This window comes from Nothobranchius furzeri, chromosome 19 (assembly GCF_043380555.1).
Source record: "Nothobranchius furzeri strain GRZ-AD chromosome 19, NfurGRZ-RIMD1, whole genome shotgun sequence".
Lineage (NCBI taxonomy): Eukaryota > Metazoa > Chordata > Actinopteri > Cyprinodontiformes > Nothobranchiidae > Nothobranchius > Nothobranchius furzeri.
In genome coordinates this window covers 2,246,949-2,263,608 of record NC_091759.1, presented here as the reverse complement: position 1 = coordinate 2,263,608, position 16,660 = coordinate 2,246,949, and the positions used below count along the sequence as shown (strand labels likewise).

The window sequence follows — 16,660 nt, the reverse complement described above, 5'->3', positions numbered from 1 at the left end:
AGCAGCTGCCTGGATCGCTGTGCAACAATGCGGAACCGGTTCGCAGCAGCGCAAGTCTGCCGGCTCTCCCTCACGCTGATCTGCAGCTCTCCCTCACGCTGATCTGCCGCTACCGGCTCTCCCTCACGCTGATCTGCCGGCTCTCCCTCGCGCTGATCTGCCGGCTCTCCCTCACGCTGATCTGCCGCTACCGGCTCTCCCTCACGCTGATCTGCCGGCTCTCCCTCGCGCTGATCTGCCGGCTCTCCCTCGCGCTGATCTGCGGCTCTCCCTCGCGCTGATCTGCGGCTCTCCCTCGTGCTGATCTGACTTGCTCTGGTCTGGCGCAACGGCGGGCGGGATTCGGGAAGGGGGGGGGGGGGGGGCTTTTGGAAGAGTTGTGCGACACAACGAATCGATGACGCAGTTCGTTGCCAACGCTTTTAGTAATCGATTTTCATCTAATTTATCGATTCGTTGTTGCAGCCCTAATGTTTATCTCCATTTCCTTATACAGCTCAGTGTGGTGGTACTATGACGGATGTAAGTGGAGTCATTCTAAGTCCCGGTTACCCTGGCAACTATCCCAGTGGATTAGACTGCACATGGGCTGTCAATTTACCTGTTGGCTTTGGTAAGAAACACATCAGTTCAGCTAAAAGGAATAAAAAGCAAATGGTTGCAGTTGACACTGATTCTGCTGGAGTTTCAAGAACTTTTCTTTGTTTTCCTCAGGGATTCATCTCAAGTTTCTAAACTTCTCCACCGAAGCGATCCATGATTACCTAGAGATTCGTAGTGGAACGCTGGAGACGGGCTCGGTGATTGACCGGTTCAGCGGTCCGGTCATTCCTAAACCGCTGTTCAGCACCACCCATCAAACCACCTTCTTTTTCCACAGCGACTACTCACAAAACAAGCCTGGGTTCCACATCACGTATCAAGGTAAATGTTAATTCTGCTCTTCTCCCTCCAACACCTTGTTTGCAGTGATCATTTCCCAAGCAGAAAAAACACAAGCAGACGTCTGACTGCACTGCTTGTTTAGCTGAAACCAGCCGTGACTTCAATCCAACGGAGCTTTTTTTTAAACATCAAAATTAACTACTTTGATGAGAGAAGGTTTGAAGTGAAGGAGCCAAAGAGATTATAGGGTGAATACAGGTTCTTCGTTTGGATACGTTTCAAAACTGAATTATATATTCATGCCATCTGGCATTGAAGTGTTATATTTATTATGACAAATCCTTTAGGCAGCCTAAATTTGTTTGGCCTAATTCTCTTTATGTGAAAATTACACAGGCTGATGAATAATGGCTTTTATCACTGGCAGCACTGCCAGTGTTCTAAAACAGGAAAAGATGTAAATACCCTTCTTACTTTTTGAAAGAAATGTTTGTGAGGTGACAGTTGGCACGTACAACAGTAGAAACAAAAATGTGAAATATTTAAAGTTTTTCCTGTATTTCTTGATCAGCGTTATTTATTCTTTATATTTTAGCAGCAGGTTAAAACTTTGATCAGGTCCCTACTGTGTGATGCATGTTACAAAAGTATAAATGTGTGGAACCTTTTATTTGTTTCAGACGTTTTATGTTTAAAAGGTTTTATGTTTAATCTGCAAGTTTTTTTTTACTTTTTAAGACATTTTCCATTATTTTGATCACAGTTTTGTCCAAAAACCCAGCCAGCATACATTTGCGGGCCCAATAAGAATTATATATGGGCAAACAGTGTGGGTCCCAACAGGTTTTGCTCATGGTTTTAATGGTAGCCTTAATGGGATTTGCCCTCGTAGATTTTGACCGGGCTGTTAACATGCCCATTTACGGGTCAAACCACCTGGATTCCTCTGAGAACCTAAATAGGGCACATTAGAATGTATGTAGGCAAACCCCCATAGGGCAACTAAAACCTGTTGGGCCCAAGAGGGCAAACGCTGCCTGACTAAAGTGAAGCCAATGTGGAAGGGACTAGTTCCAGAAAGGAGCAAGTTCCCGTTGACTTCTGAGTTAAAAGTTTCAATTTTACAGCAGAAATAAATAATTGGGCTTGCTAAAGCCATTGCTGGGCCAAATTTTGCCATTGTTGTAGCAACTCCAAGCTACTGCCTAGCGCTCCCTGCTAAGGAAAGGCCTCATCTTCGACATCACATTAAAAGGTTTTACAGCCTAGAAGGCAGAATGAGGGTTGCAGAGTTGCTCAACCACATTTTCTGGTTAAAAGCGCCTGCTAGCCTCCATCAGCTTTGGTTAGCTAAGTTAGCGCTAGCTACATCGGCTCAGAGTTTGAAGGGTGTCAATGATCTTCCCCCACCCTCACAGCCCTGCGCTCAGCACCATTTTAGTATTTTCTGGGAGTGACAAGACACAACCAAGATGGCAGTGGTAGGAGCCAACCCCCCCGGCCCCACTGTGGTTCAATTTGGGCTCTTCAGAAACCAACGGGTGATGGTGCGGAGTTGTCATTATATAAACGGTACAATGTTGGGATCCAAACTGTTACCTATTTATTCCGTATGTGGCCCACTTATATAGGCTGGCTGGGAAATTGAAGCTGTTTTCCTGCTGGAATAATAACTTTTTTTTTTATCTCTCTAGCCTACCAGCTCCAGAGTTGTCCTGACCCTCGGCCATTCCGAAACGGCATTGTGATTGGCACAGACTTCAGCGTCGGGATGACAGTGTCATTTGAGTGTCTCCCTGGATATTCTCTGATTGGAGAAGCTTCTCTGACATGTTTACATGGAATCAGCAGGAACTGGAACTACCCACTTCCACGCTGTGAAGGTAATCGTCTGCATTGGTCAACTCATTTTTTTCTATGCTGGAGTCTTTCATTCAGAGGGTTTTAATGTGCTAAAGGTAGAAAATTATTTCTTTCACCTCCGCTAAAAACAAATTCACCTTGAGGATTAATATCCAGACATTTATTAAAACAGCAATGCTAATTTTTATGTATCTGTTAAAATTCCACCACACAGCTCTTTGCGGCGGGAACATCACATCATTGAATGGAACCATTTACTCACCCGGACACCCCGAGGAATACCCGAACTTCCAGGACTGTGTGTGGAGTGTGAGAGTTCCTCCGGGACACGGGATTTACATCAACTTCACCGTCCTGAGCACCGAGCCCATTTATGACTACATTACCGTCTGGTAGGTGTCCTTCAGAGATTGGTGTTGAAGTTCCTCTCATTGTGAAGCATTTTTTTCTCCATCGTAAAATTTTCTAAATTAATTAAAAAAAATTCTGACTTGTTTGACCCAAATTCATCATATGTGATACCAAGTGTTTAGGAGTTACACCACTTTAACAGGATTAGTACGTTCCCGTAAAGCTCTCATCTGTTATTTATTCTGCCCTCTGGTGGAAGATCTAGGTACTACATATGGCAAGTCCCATACGAAGTACTTATGCCTCTGTCAGTGCGCCGCAGGGCATCGTGTGAATGGATGAATGACGCACTGTAGTGTAAAGTGCTTTGGAGTCCTCTAACTCTGGAAGGCACTATACAAGTGCGGGTCATTTATCATTTAGAATGTTTGTTCTATTTTCGGTATCAAGCTCTATAGGGTTGATTTCTACCACACGACTAACAAATTTAGCTTTTTCTCAAAAATCCCAAGTTCTGTTAAAAAAAATCTATGTGACTACATAAAAGTATCTTTTAATCTCCTAAATAATATCCAGTGCATCATCGTAAATTGTACACATGGACGTAATTTTCACTTTAGAAGTGAGGGGGACACGGGGGGGGGGGTATCTTTACAGTATGTTCTAATGGGAAACAGGCTTCATCACAAACGGTTGTTTTCCGCTTGGTCCTAGAGTTCAACCAGTGTCAATTGAATATAGCGTAATATTGTTTTTGGATGGTAAAAAGTGCAGGGGTCAAAACTTGACTTTGGAAAAATTATGTCCATGATTATACGTATTGCTCTGGGTTACCCCTTCCTAACCTCTCAGTCTTTTGCTTTTACGTTAATCTAAGCCACACACATCTGAATGTAAAATAAATCCAGTTTCCACCCGTTTCTTTCTCCTGCGTTACTTCTCTCTTCATTATTCTTCCTGAGAGGCACATCTATTGGCAACAGCAGACATTTTGCCAATGCAGGTGTTTAAATGGTTTTCAGATACAGTGTTGCGTAGGCACTCGCAGGTACGAGGTGGCAGCAGAGCCCTAAATAGACTCTTAAGCCTTTTTATACTTCTGGTTGAAATGTTGCTGCCCCCTCCGTGCATTTTCTTCTCAGCTGGGTGCCGTGTCCTTTGACGGATGTGTTAAGACACAGATAAGTACAGGAATCACTACAGCAGCAGATTAAGGCGAGGTTTGCTGTAAATGTAGAGGAATGTAATCTGTTTAATGAGTCCAACTGTCTATACTTTAGACCTTAACGTCTGTCCCAACGGTCTGAGAACCCCGATGACCGTAAGAACCAGCAGGTAGATGAAATCAAATAAATTCATCTGGTGCTCACTTTAACTTCCTCTTAATAAACTAAGTTATAAGTCATTTATATGTTTATTTTGCCGCACAAAATGCTTTCTCTGTTTATGCCCACGCCAATAATCTGCAACTTCAAAAATTACATTTATTACAATAAGTGATACCAGCTAATTATTTTAATCATTACAAAGCAATGGTTCCCAAACTTTTAACTTTTAACCCACAACAAGAAAATGACAGAGAACACTGCCAGTTAAGTATTCACACATTTTAATAAGCCAATTAAGCAGGAACATAATGACCAGACAATCAGCCTCATATAACATTATGCTATTCTTAAATGTTTTTATGTCATTATTTTTCGTCTAACAATTATGGCAGAAATATATTGGTCAACAAACTTGTTTTTCGTGAGAAGAGTTGGTGTCAGGGCTTTGCCGTCATCATCTTTGTGGTTCAGTTTTAGTTAAGTCCAAGCAGTCTAAATAACAGTAATTGAAAAATGAAACTCACTAAAGTTATTTTGCAACATTATTCTTTGCAAACATGCACTTTATTTTCTGTGCCATCCAACTGATTTAACATCCCGTAAGCTAAAGTCACATGGGGTTTATTGTGTTTTAGAAAATTTGCACAAGGATGAAACTAAAGCTCCCCAGTATCAACAAGTATGTCTCCAGCCTTCTTAAAGCCATACTTTGCAACTTTTTCATATTTTTTAATCATTTTCTTGAGCCAGTTTGTGCTAAAATGACCCTTTAAAGATTCATGAAATGTCGTGCCGAATCCACCGTCCTCTGTGGCCAGAATACCGCACTTACAACTTTAGACTGGCAGGCCGTTCTGTTGGGACTTGTGAAAAGATTGAGCGGACATACATCATGCATGTTTTAAATCATGAACACAACTCATTTATTTAATATTGAATCACTCCTGTAGACCCTCAGGAAGGCTGGGGAGATGTTTCAGGTGTTAGATTAAAGTGTTGCAATGACGAACGTACAGCGAAGAGATAATTTTTATTTCCCGTTTGACCACTGTAAAGAAAAATTGGTTGGTTTAACCATATTGTAAGGAGAAACTGTCTTTACTCAGTTTTATTGTTAAGAAGACTCAAAGGTTGTTTTCATCGATAAACTGCCGATAATATCTGAGTGTCTGTGTTTCAGTTCAATGAGGAAACCAGTTTGACGATTAAAAGTTTTAATTCTTCAAATTAAACTAATGATTTTGAAATTGACAAACAGAAAATAATAATCAACCTTGGCAACTTTGTGGGACAATCTTTAACTGTTGATATGCTGTTCTTGCTCAAATTGACCTTCTGGTGAATTTATGAAGATTGAGAATGTTGTGAGTTGTGAGAGTGATATGATGTGATTATGGATGCGGGTGGGTGCAAAGTGTGGTGAGATGAGGTGAGATGAATGCGTGTGTGCATCTGATTTTGCTTCAGGAAGAAACAGGTATCTGAGTGAAAAGTGATGGTTTGAATAAACTTAGGCTTAGTTGGAAAAGATGCATCAAAACGCTATCTGTCGTGTTTTGCCTCACCGAAAATCGGACCCTCTGTTGGACCCGGGACGTCACCTTAGGATGTTTCATCCAGGGCACCTTGGCTGGCAAAGAGGACAAAGATGCGCCGCGAACCGGTCCAGAGTTGCCCTCGGTACACGTGGATGGTAGAGCGTTTTGTCGACGCGCTTTCTTAAGTTAATTCACTCAGAAATCAAAAGACTCTGTAATGAGTCTGCGTTAGAAGTTGCGATTCAGCTATTCTGCCTGGCTTGGCAGAAACAGCGTGAAAGGGGGGAAGAACGAGCCAACAGGCTCTGCCCCCCCTTTGGTTTTCAGGTCTGTTCTCTTTCGTTGTCAAGCACGAACTGGAATCATAAGACTGAAACTTAACAAAAACCTTTCTCTTCTCAAAGCAAACGTGTGCGTCATCAAATGTGTCTGGAGTTTACTGTGGGAAGATGTGTGTGGGTGTGTGTGAATGTTTGTGTGCTTGAGTGTGTGTGAAGGTCAGTACCAAACATTCTCAACATTATTTAAGAATGGATTCATTAAGCCATTATAATTACCCCAAAGCATAATAGTCATTCATTTGATTAAACACATTTATAATGAGCAAAATGATAATGGTTACTTTAACATTAAAATCAAGAAAAAGAAGTTGAAACTTTATGTTTTGACTTGGTCTGGGTACAACTCATGGAAACACATCTTCTGGTAGACTGCAGGTGGCTGATGTTATGGTTTCCTCCCAGACTCGCTGGCGTTCAGGTCTTAATCTGTGGGTGAAAGTTCTCAGCGACCCAGCTTTGACCCAGCTGAGTCCAGCACCACCATTGTGACAGAAAACCCATATTTCCTCACATTACACCACAGAGAAATAATAACGGACATTGGGGGGTGCTAAAAGCAAGCAAAACTGCCAAGTGTGCATTTGATGGGGAGGTTCACTTGGAAATGCATAAAAGTGGTTCTTCTTGAAATACGCATGGTCATTCTGTCATTTTACCTGCATATACCCCTAGCTCCCAAAATGTAGCTGCTGAAAGAAAATAGAAGGGGAAAGGCTCGGATCAAGAAAACAACTGTCCCTTCTACGTCATAGGGAAATATTTGCATTCACGGACTTGCCTACCTTGGCTAGCGACCGCAAAAGTTTGTGTTGATTAACTTTCATGAGAGAGCATAGCACATCTCGGCAATTAGAAGGTAACTGTTAGCGTTAGCAACTCCACAACATGATGGAATACATTCAGACTTGTGTTATTTGCTTAGGAAAAAAAATCAGCGTTGGATTTGTTTACTCAAGAGGAGCGAATGGAGGCAGCGTAAGAGTTGCATTGCTTTAAAGCAACTCTAAACGGTTTCCTACTTCTCCCCCCTACTGGTTGAAATCTGAATTACAACTGTTGTGAACAATTAGGCCTGTCATAGCCAGCTAGTGCTAACAATGAGCTAACACTAACACATGCCAACTGATATTAAATAAGCCATAAAGTATAAAGATCCACATTCTTGGGCAAAAAACATATAATACTTACAAGTCTAGTGGCAACAAAGTCAGGTCACCATCAGTTCATGATTTCATAGCCTTCTGTTCCTCCCTCAAACGAGTGTAGGCTTGGTTTTAGCTTGTTGCTTCTCCTAAGACAATACTCGTACTTTCAGGTTCCGCCATGATGCCAACATACTTCTTCTTGTGGTTTTTATTGATGGTTGGTGAATTGAAAATGCCAATTGCTGGCCTTTATATTAGCTATCAGTAGAGTAAACAGCTTTCTTATTTACACAGTGAACCTACCCATCCCTAAAAACTGTTAAGTGTGGTTTCTTGACAGCAGAGGGTTGTACAATCTGAAGTTGGTAAAGTTTCTACTTAGAGAATCACTGAAACCAATGTCTGTGTTACTTTAAGCCAATCAGAGGCAATTTCACATATCATGAATATTAATGAGTAAATCTCCAAATCCTGTTGCTTTAAAGTCCCGTTAGTCATCATCACACACTGGTGCAATTACATCTCTGCGTTTGACCCCTCCGCGTGGGGAGCGGTGAGCTGCAGCTGTAGCTGCACTCGGGAACTATTTGGTGGTCCAACCCCCAGTACAACCCCTTAAAGCTGAGTGTCAAGCAGAGAGGCATTGGGTCCCATTTTAAAGTCTTTGTAGACCCAACTGGAATTTGAATCCTGACATCCCAGTCCCAGTGTGGACACTCTAACACTAGGCCCTCTTGAAAATATGAATTCTACAAAGCGTTTCCCAACGTTTGATGTTGACCAAACCATCATATATATTCATATATTTATATATTGGGGCGTGTTAATTATTAATGTTAATTTTGTTATTTTAACGCGTTAAAAGTAAATGACACAATTAATGTGACCATCTCTCCAACCCAGAGCCACCATTCTCCAAAAATTCTCCATATTTCTGCCTGAACAATACTGCTAAACCATCATTTACTGAGCCCGAAAAAAGATCGTTTCTACCCACATTATGGACTCTCAGCATCGACGATTCTTTTGAGTGGAGATGATGAACAGAGGCAGAGCACTCATGCGCTCCACCGGCATCTGCGTCTTGCTCACGGCCACAGTAACATCCTCAAAGCAGCGCCACCAAAATATATTTAACACGCGATCGTTCATAACTGCGTTGGTACTTTCTGTCTTTTGTTCATGCCTGACGCGCATCGCTTCTGCGCTCATCCCCCGTGCTCCACGGCCGCGGCCAGGCAGCGTTTTTTCTGGAGAACTAGATCCTGCATCTCCCTGTGGCAGATGCAGGATCAGACAGATAGGACGAGATAAGAATAAGAAAACAAAACAAAGAGCTCGGAAAGGAAAATGTAGGTAGATTTATCCCACTACATGTTTTAACGTTATAAAATAAATATTTTTAATAAGCTTATAATATTCATATATTCCATACAATTGAGATCACCTTCAAAACTCCGTCCCACCCACAATTTGTGGGCCATGCCAGCGAGGTGTCCCTTATTTATCTTTTCGGGAGTTGGCAATCCTAGTTCAACCAATGCTGTGAAAAATGAAATTTACATTGAGTAACATAAGCTAACTGTGCTAGATTTATATCCTGTTCATTGTTTACACAATAGACTTTTTCAAACAATGTTTTTGAACAGAAACTGGATTTGAGTTTAGGTTTTCTCTGTTAAACACAGTATTCAGTGATTTTACACACGTCAACAAGTTATGCACTTTATAAATAAAATGAGCCTCTCTTGTATATTTTTGCATGTTTATTGCTTGCTTTTTCTGGAAATAAAATTATAATGAATTACTATTAATTTTTTTCAGATTTTCGATTAATTAGTTAATTTATTTTAATCGATTCCCAGGGTTAATATATATATATATATATTTTTTTAATATCATATTTTGCTGTTGCTATCTCCATCTTTTTGGGGTAAGAGGTGGGCTACACCCTTGATAGCTTTCCAGGCCATTTCAGAGACACTCACACAAATGCACACACACACATGTAACTTGTACTGAATTAGATTCACCAAGAAACCTACGTAAAGTGAAACCAGAGTACCCAGAGAAGACCCACAGAGAGTACAAGTCAGCTCCACATAGAAAGGACCCAGTCGGGTGTCAAATCCAGTATATTCTTACTTTAATGCAGCAGCTGTAACTAAATCTTATCAATAAAAATGATTCATTTGGGACCTATACTTGCAGAGTAATCATATAAGGATCAATCCTGATGACGGTTTTTCTGATTTTAAACTTTAGTTTCTTCTCTGACACCAACAGAAGCACCCTTGTCTTCGAAATTCCGCAAACTCTGGCACGATTTTGTTTACAGATCTCTTTAGTGTATAGGTGCAGCTCAAGTCTATTATTTCTTTTCCTCTTCTCCCACACCAAACAGCAAAAGACTGCTGAACCATGCGCCGCCCACCCACAGATGATTGTGTGAATTCCACGGACTGGTGGCCCAGCATGTTTCTGACCCCGCTGTCTGCTGGTGGAAAAAAAAAACTGGGCAAACGAAGAAAAGTCGGCAATTGCTTGAAACACAGTGCAAAAACGTACAGCCTCGCTCACACAGCCCTAATGTTGACTTCCAGCGGAGAGCGCAGTGTCGGTGGTAAAGGTGTGATTTTCACAGCGGTATTCTCAGTCCAGAGCCAGCCGACCTGACAGTCACTGAGTCTGCTAATTGGTCTCATACGGCGAGACGTACTACAAGATTTCCTAGCGAGAGCTGTCAGATACATCAGATGTTTCCATGTACTGTGCAACCTCTCACCGTATATTTTGCTACGGTGTACTAATAACGGAAAACAATGTAAGAGAGAAACTGATCCCCGGATGAATCGGAGAGTCCTCATTCGACCTGACAAGTGCAGTCGGCTTCACCCAAAGTGACCTGAAAGTTAGAAATGAAAATTTTATTGAACTTCACAATTCATATTAATCACAGATGGTGAGTTTATTGAGCGGAGAACTTGCAAATCCCAGTCTTCACCAGAAGTGTTTTATTCTTTTGACCTGATGACAGTTCAGTCGATTCTTATGAAACTGAACATCTCTGAAGGAAAAAAAGAAAACCACAGATTTGTGTTATCACAACTTGTTCCTGGAACATAGTTTGTTCTCATATCGGAGAGCTTTGACACACACAGGCAATTTGATTGTTTCGTGGAGGAAGACGGGCTCGTATCCAGTCGCACCAACTCCGTCGCAAAGTGTCCATCTTCATTTGCAGTCAATGGAGCGGCTCCGGTTATGCATTACAGTTTATTGTCAGGTCTCTTTTATCTTGGATTCTAGCCTTGAGAAACCATTTCCTGATCACACACGGCCATCTAACTGTCAGAGCTATCTGCAGTAACTTATTCGAATTACGTCTTTCCACCCCATTGTTTTAGAACAACAGATTAAATCCATTCAGTTATGAGTTTTTTTATGTTTAACTGTCTCTTTTGTTTGCCGTGCGGGTTCTGAGTATGTGTTTTTCCTCTTTGTGTCACCACAGGGACGGTCCGGATCAATCATCCCCTCAGATTGGCCAGTTTAGTGGGAACACAGCGCTGGAGTCTGTCTATTCGACCTCCAACATCATCCTCATTAAATTCCACTCCGACTTCTCTGGATCCGGCTTCTTTGTCTTAAGTTACCACGGTAAGCCGGCGACCTTATGACTGGTCGGTAGAGCTAATATCACTCTACCGTACGGCGGAAGTGGAACGTGACATTTGATTTTCCTCACAGAAGGCGCTCTCATTAACAGCTTCCTCTCTGCAGTTATTTTTCCTGTCCTGAGGTATAGCTCTGAAACTATAACGCCGTCATTAGTTGTGGCTGCAATCATGAGATTGATTAGTATTTCATTGAGCTGAACTGTGTTTAACTCCATTCTCATTAAGTTCTTCACAAACCCACTGCCTTTGAATAATCAGGCCGGAAAGTTGATCCAAACTCTGGAGCATTTTACTACTTGATCAAAGTCCGTTTGGAACAGTAACGCATTTGAAGAAGGAGTCTTTATTACCTGCACATCTGTGTTTTTTACACATGGAGCAGGGCTCGTCTCTGGCTCTAGGACATTTCTAACAGGTGTACATATTACAAGCAGGTCTGTTTGTTGATGGTTTTCTAGCTCCACGCTAGTCATTTTTATAAGCTAAACCTCAACCAGATGGCAAACCAAAGGAAGTGGAAAGCTAAGAAGTGACTTTTAATGGTACATCAGATGTAGTAAACAGTCTTTATGTTGCATTTGTGCTTCTTATATACTTTATACCAGTGGAAGTGTAGTCTTACAGTAGGGATGTATTTTCTTTTCTATAAGATGAAGTAGTTTATTTATTTAGTACTTTTCACAGACGCCAGTCACAAAGTGCTTCACAGACAAACATAAATACAAACATGTGCTGCTTAGGAAGAAACACAAATATGAGTGCTAACACACTCACATGTTCACTACATAATGCCTTCACACAGCTGATGTTTGTAAATGCCACTGTTGTGTTGGGTATCTCGTGCTGGATGAGGAGGCTGTCTACACCACAAGTCCTAAGTCCGATTCAGCAGCAGGCAATCGAGTCGATTGGTTCTTAGCCAATCAAATTACGCTCCTTTGATCACGTGACACTACTGAGGACCAGGAGGTCACCTGATTTCTGCTAGTGAAAATATTCTGTTGAAATTCTGTTGTTGAATTTTTAAAGATGAAAATCTGCAGATGAATTTTAGGAGATGACATTTTTGCTATTGTATTTTCAGTAAAAAAAAATTCTAATTAATACAAAGAATAAGTTTTCAGTGTCAAAAATTCTACGTCTAAAAAATGCATATTCTGGTGAAATCGTTATACTTCTATATCATAGTTTCTATGGAAAGTGTAAAAAACAAATTAGCCTAAAACATTTTTTTCATGCCTCTCAACAACATTCTTAAAGTGACAGTGTGTATTTTCCTTGGCTATAGGCGGCAGTAGAAACCTAAATCATTGCAAGCTAGCATTATTTTTGTGTTCAAGTAAGACCTTACCAACAGATGGCCATTAGGGTAAAAAATCCCTGGGAGTGCAACCTCCAACAAAGCAACAAGATCTTTAGATTCCCTTTTATCACTTGCAATGAGTGAAGAGGTAAATGTGTAAAACAACAATGTTTGTTACAAATCAGTAAATGCATTCTGTCCTCATGGGCTTCCATAGAAGGAAACATGGCATCCAATATGGCGTCACCCAGAGATACGGTAGCTGGTAAGGGTCACCGCGCCTACACCGCAGCCACGGTAAACCCACCAAGATAATATAGTTTTTTAAAAAACAAGACGGTTATTATTGTCAACTTTTTATTTTTACCGGGGTTTAGCGCTACACTGGTTACCGTGACAACCCTACCTGATCGGTTTGCTTTGATCTATTTTGAAAATTCCGATCAAAACCGATAGGGGCGCTATCGGCCGATTACGATCAAATGCCGATCCATCGGTGCATCCCTACTTCCGTCAGAGGCTTCTTCAGGTTTGCTGCAACACTGACCGCTATTGGAGATCCTTCCTGCCAACAGCCATTGTAATATACAACAACTCTTTGACGACTTGATTATTATTATTATTCTGAGCTACTACAGCAATCAATTTCCCACTGGTATTAACAAAGTATTTTTAATTGAATTGAATTGAATTGAATGATAACAGTGCATAACACTGCTGGGGTCCTGGATTCAATACAAAGTGATTTGCTTAACTACATCATCACACTTACCCTTTTAAACACCACCTCTGTTCATCCCAATCCTTTCCACCAAATCCGTTTTATTGTTCCCTCTATTATTGCCCAGAAATGCATTCCAAGTTGAAAACACTAGAAAAAAGGGGGAAGAGAAACAACCCTCTCTAGTTGGTGCCAAATAACACATGTACTCTTATTGTGTGTCTTTTCCATTTGTCTGTGTGTGTGTCTTTGTATATCTCTGTGTGTATAGTGGTCAATTGCTCCGATCCTGGTATCCCTGCCAACTCCATTCGGCAAAGCAAAATAGAGCATGGAAACTTCACGTTTGGCACGGTGGTGTTCTACGACTGTAACCCTGGGTATTACCTGTTTGGATCACCTGTACTCACCTGCCAACCGACGGGACAGTGGGACAAACCCCTTCCTGAGTGCATAGGTATGTAACATTGTTGTAATTGTAACCTTTATCCGAACATTTGCCTTTAGTTTTTTAGCATTGTTCAATCCCTTCTCTGCATTCATTGCTGTATCTCTCTCAAATCTCACTGTAGTCATAGATTGCGGCCACCCTGGCTCTCCCCCCAATGGTGTGCTGAGCGGAGATAAGTTTACATTTGGTTCAACTGTTCGATATTCCTGTCTGGGCGGGAGACAATTGAAAGGAGAATCGTCCCGGACGTGTCAGCTCAATGGGATGTGGAGCGCCCCCATGCCCTTTTGCTCCGGTGAGCGTTTTAACTTCTGTTGAATATCCAGGCTTTCAACGTCTGCCCTTATCAGATGCACTGATAGATAGTAGCCGCAGATGAAAGGAGAGTTGTCTAAAATATGTAGACTCACCAGAGTGGAAAGCAACTCATGCCTTTACATCCTGCAGGCACACTTTGCTAAAGCTTTTGCACTCAGTCATAGGGATAATGGGGCATGGATGAACATCCAGAGGAAAGGTTGGTGCCTGAAAAGTGAATATATCAATATCTGAAGAAAGGGCTCTGGAGTATAACCTCGGCCCAGCACTCGGTTCTGTTCTTGTAATCGAACATCAAGAACTTGTGTTTGGTGTTATTTCAGATGATGTAAGGCTTCAGGGGGTGAACTGATGGATAAAACTAGATGCAAACAGACGCTGTCATTGTTTCCTAATATGCTTTACACCAGCACATTCTCTCCCCGCTGAACTCTATGTATATGCATTTCTCAACACTTATTAAGCTGGTTTGTCTCCAAGGACAGGATTCCTCAGTACCTTTCATCATGTAAACAAACACTAAGTTATATGGTTCTCCGTTGGCTGGCTGGAGGCATGATTACGCCTTTTCAGACTGAAAGGCTCCCAGCTGCTGCTTATATAACAAGCATGGTGAGAATACATTCCAGACGACTTGACTATGAATACGTTGTTATTTACAGCAATTTCCCAGGGGGCATGTGGGGGTGAGGAAGGGTAATAGTTTTGGAAGAAATGATTCATGGTTTCTACCTGGCAGGTCTGTACCAGAGCCCCACAGAGATGAGAGTTCAACCCAGGATAGCTCCACTGGCTTTGGGATGAGATGAGAGCTGATGAGCAAACCAATTTTAAATTTTAATTTTGTTTATTACATCTGAGAGAAAGTTTACTGAATCCAGCATTTAGCCAAACATTTTTGGTAATTGTTTCGGGTCATTTGTTGTATCCAAAACCATAGACTGGTACTGTAGTGTTTAATTCAATTGTTAAGAGACTTGGCACTTTTTAAGGGTTAAAAATTGGACATTTGGTCAAATAGCCAACTTTTATTAGCCTGACAAGCTATCCTACATATGTACACATATGGTGGCCACGAACCATTAAAACCACCCAGTCGTGGGGTGGAATCTATGGTTGTCATTCAAACGATCTCCTCACAAAATTGGGCCGCACTAGGACCAATCAGTGCAACAATGTGACGTATTCATTGCTACAGATGTCAGTCAACAGGGCAGTCCGCTGTACACTGTCTGAGACGTACAAGCAAAAACACTGTATTTAAATAAATGACTTAAGTACCTCTATCTGTTCATGTCTCAAGGAACATCTCAAGTCTAAATGGTCCAAAGTTGATGCCAAAGCCGTTCAAGCCATTTTGAAGCGGGTGCCATCTTTGTAATGTTTGTTGCAGCTATAGCCTTTGGCCCACCCAACAAACGTAGACCACTGTGATTGGCAAGGCACTAAACTGATCAGGCCAATAGTATACCTACTGAAGCTACAATGGAGCATAGCTAAATTGACCTGCTAAGTGAAATTATAGTACTACGGGTGGTCTAGATTGCTGGGCTAAACATGAGTTTAAAATCAAAAGAAAAATAGCCTTTAAATGTTTAACATATTTTAATATAATGAATTAAAAGCAATGGCTTTAGTCATACATTAAAATAACTTTGTCTAAGACCGAAATGCACTGCCTTTGGCAGTACACCAGTCTCCTAATTGTTGATTTTTAAATCGCGTCTGGAAACTCACCTGCTCAATATGGCATTCTGGAATGTATATAACGGTCTGGCACCATTGTTCTGATCTTTGTTAGTCCATCAAACTGAAGGTTTTAAATTTGATCCTGTTTTTAGAGTGGTGTTATTTGTATGTCCTGTTTTATTGTTTATTGTTGTGTACAGCACCTTGGGCATCTGGTGATTTAGAAGGTTCTCTATAAATGAAGTGAAGACCTAATATTGACAACTGGTTAACTCATGATGCCTAAAAGATGTTAACGTGAACTAAGTTGGCCTTGATTTGATTCATTTCATTTGGACCCATTTGAAAAACCTTGCTTTCATTTTCATTTGATGTGGGTCTATTTGCATAGAAAGCAACAGTTGGCATATTGTAGGCAACAAAAGTAGACACCATACAAATCAAACCACTACGATTCCTGTTCAAATGCTACCACTTAACATTCAGTCCATTTAAAACACATAAGTACAATATGATCCATCCATCTATTCTGTTTCAATGGCTTATCCAAGATCAGATTATGGGTCTACCACAAGGTCCCTTCCTAGTCGGACGTGCTGAGAAAACGTTGAGAAGCTAGTGATCAGTAACCATCCAATCCAGGTGCCCCAAACCTAACCTCAGCTGCATTATTTTAATGAGGAGAGATGACTGTAATTTAAGCTCATAGTGGAACCTCATTTCACCAAATTGTGTCTGGAAATGTATTTATTTATGATCCAAATCTCCTGACCAGAGGTGCTGGAACATAGGTGGGCCAGTAAACTTTTAGCTCGCCTCCATCTTTTCAACAGAACAGGCCATTAAAACCTCTGACCAACCCCTCATTCATTGACACATGAAGATAGCTGGTGAAACAGTTGTAAAATGGGGTGTGTTAACTTCTTCCATAAAAAACAAACCTCTACAAGGAGCCTAAGACTCCTCCATTTCCCATCGGCTCATGATTCCCCCGAAGAATGAAACAATGAATGTAAGGCAGTGGAGCTTAAGAGCTCTTTTCTAATT

At 41.3% G+C, this 16,660-nt stretch overlaps 1 protein-coding gene across 1 annotated transcript in view; it reads left to right on the top strand.

Moving 5' to 3' along the window:
- LOC139061593 (CUB and sushi domain-containing protein 3-like) overlaps positions 1-16,660 on the top strand; it is a 232,865-nt gene that overhangs the window by 185,176 nt on the left and 31,029 nt on the right. The window contains exons 40-46 of the mRNA XM_070547722.1: positions 497-613; positions 715-924; positions 2,580-2,768; positions 2,963-3,140; positions 10,966-11,111; positions 13,427-13,612; positions 13,728-13,901. Of these exons, the coding sequence (XP_070403823.1) occupies positions 497-613; positions 715-924; positions 2,580-2,768; positions 2,963-3,140; positions 10,966-11,111; positions 13,427-13,612; positions 13,728-13,901 (1,200 nt within the window). The remainder of the gene's footprint in view (positions 1-496; positions 614-714; positions 925-2,579; positions 2,769-2,962; positions 3,141-10,965; positions 11,112-13,426; positions 13,613-13,727; positions 13,902-16,660) is intronic.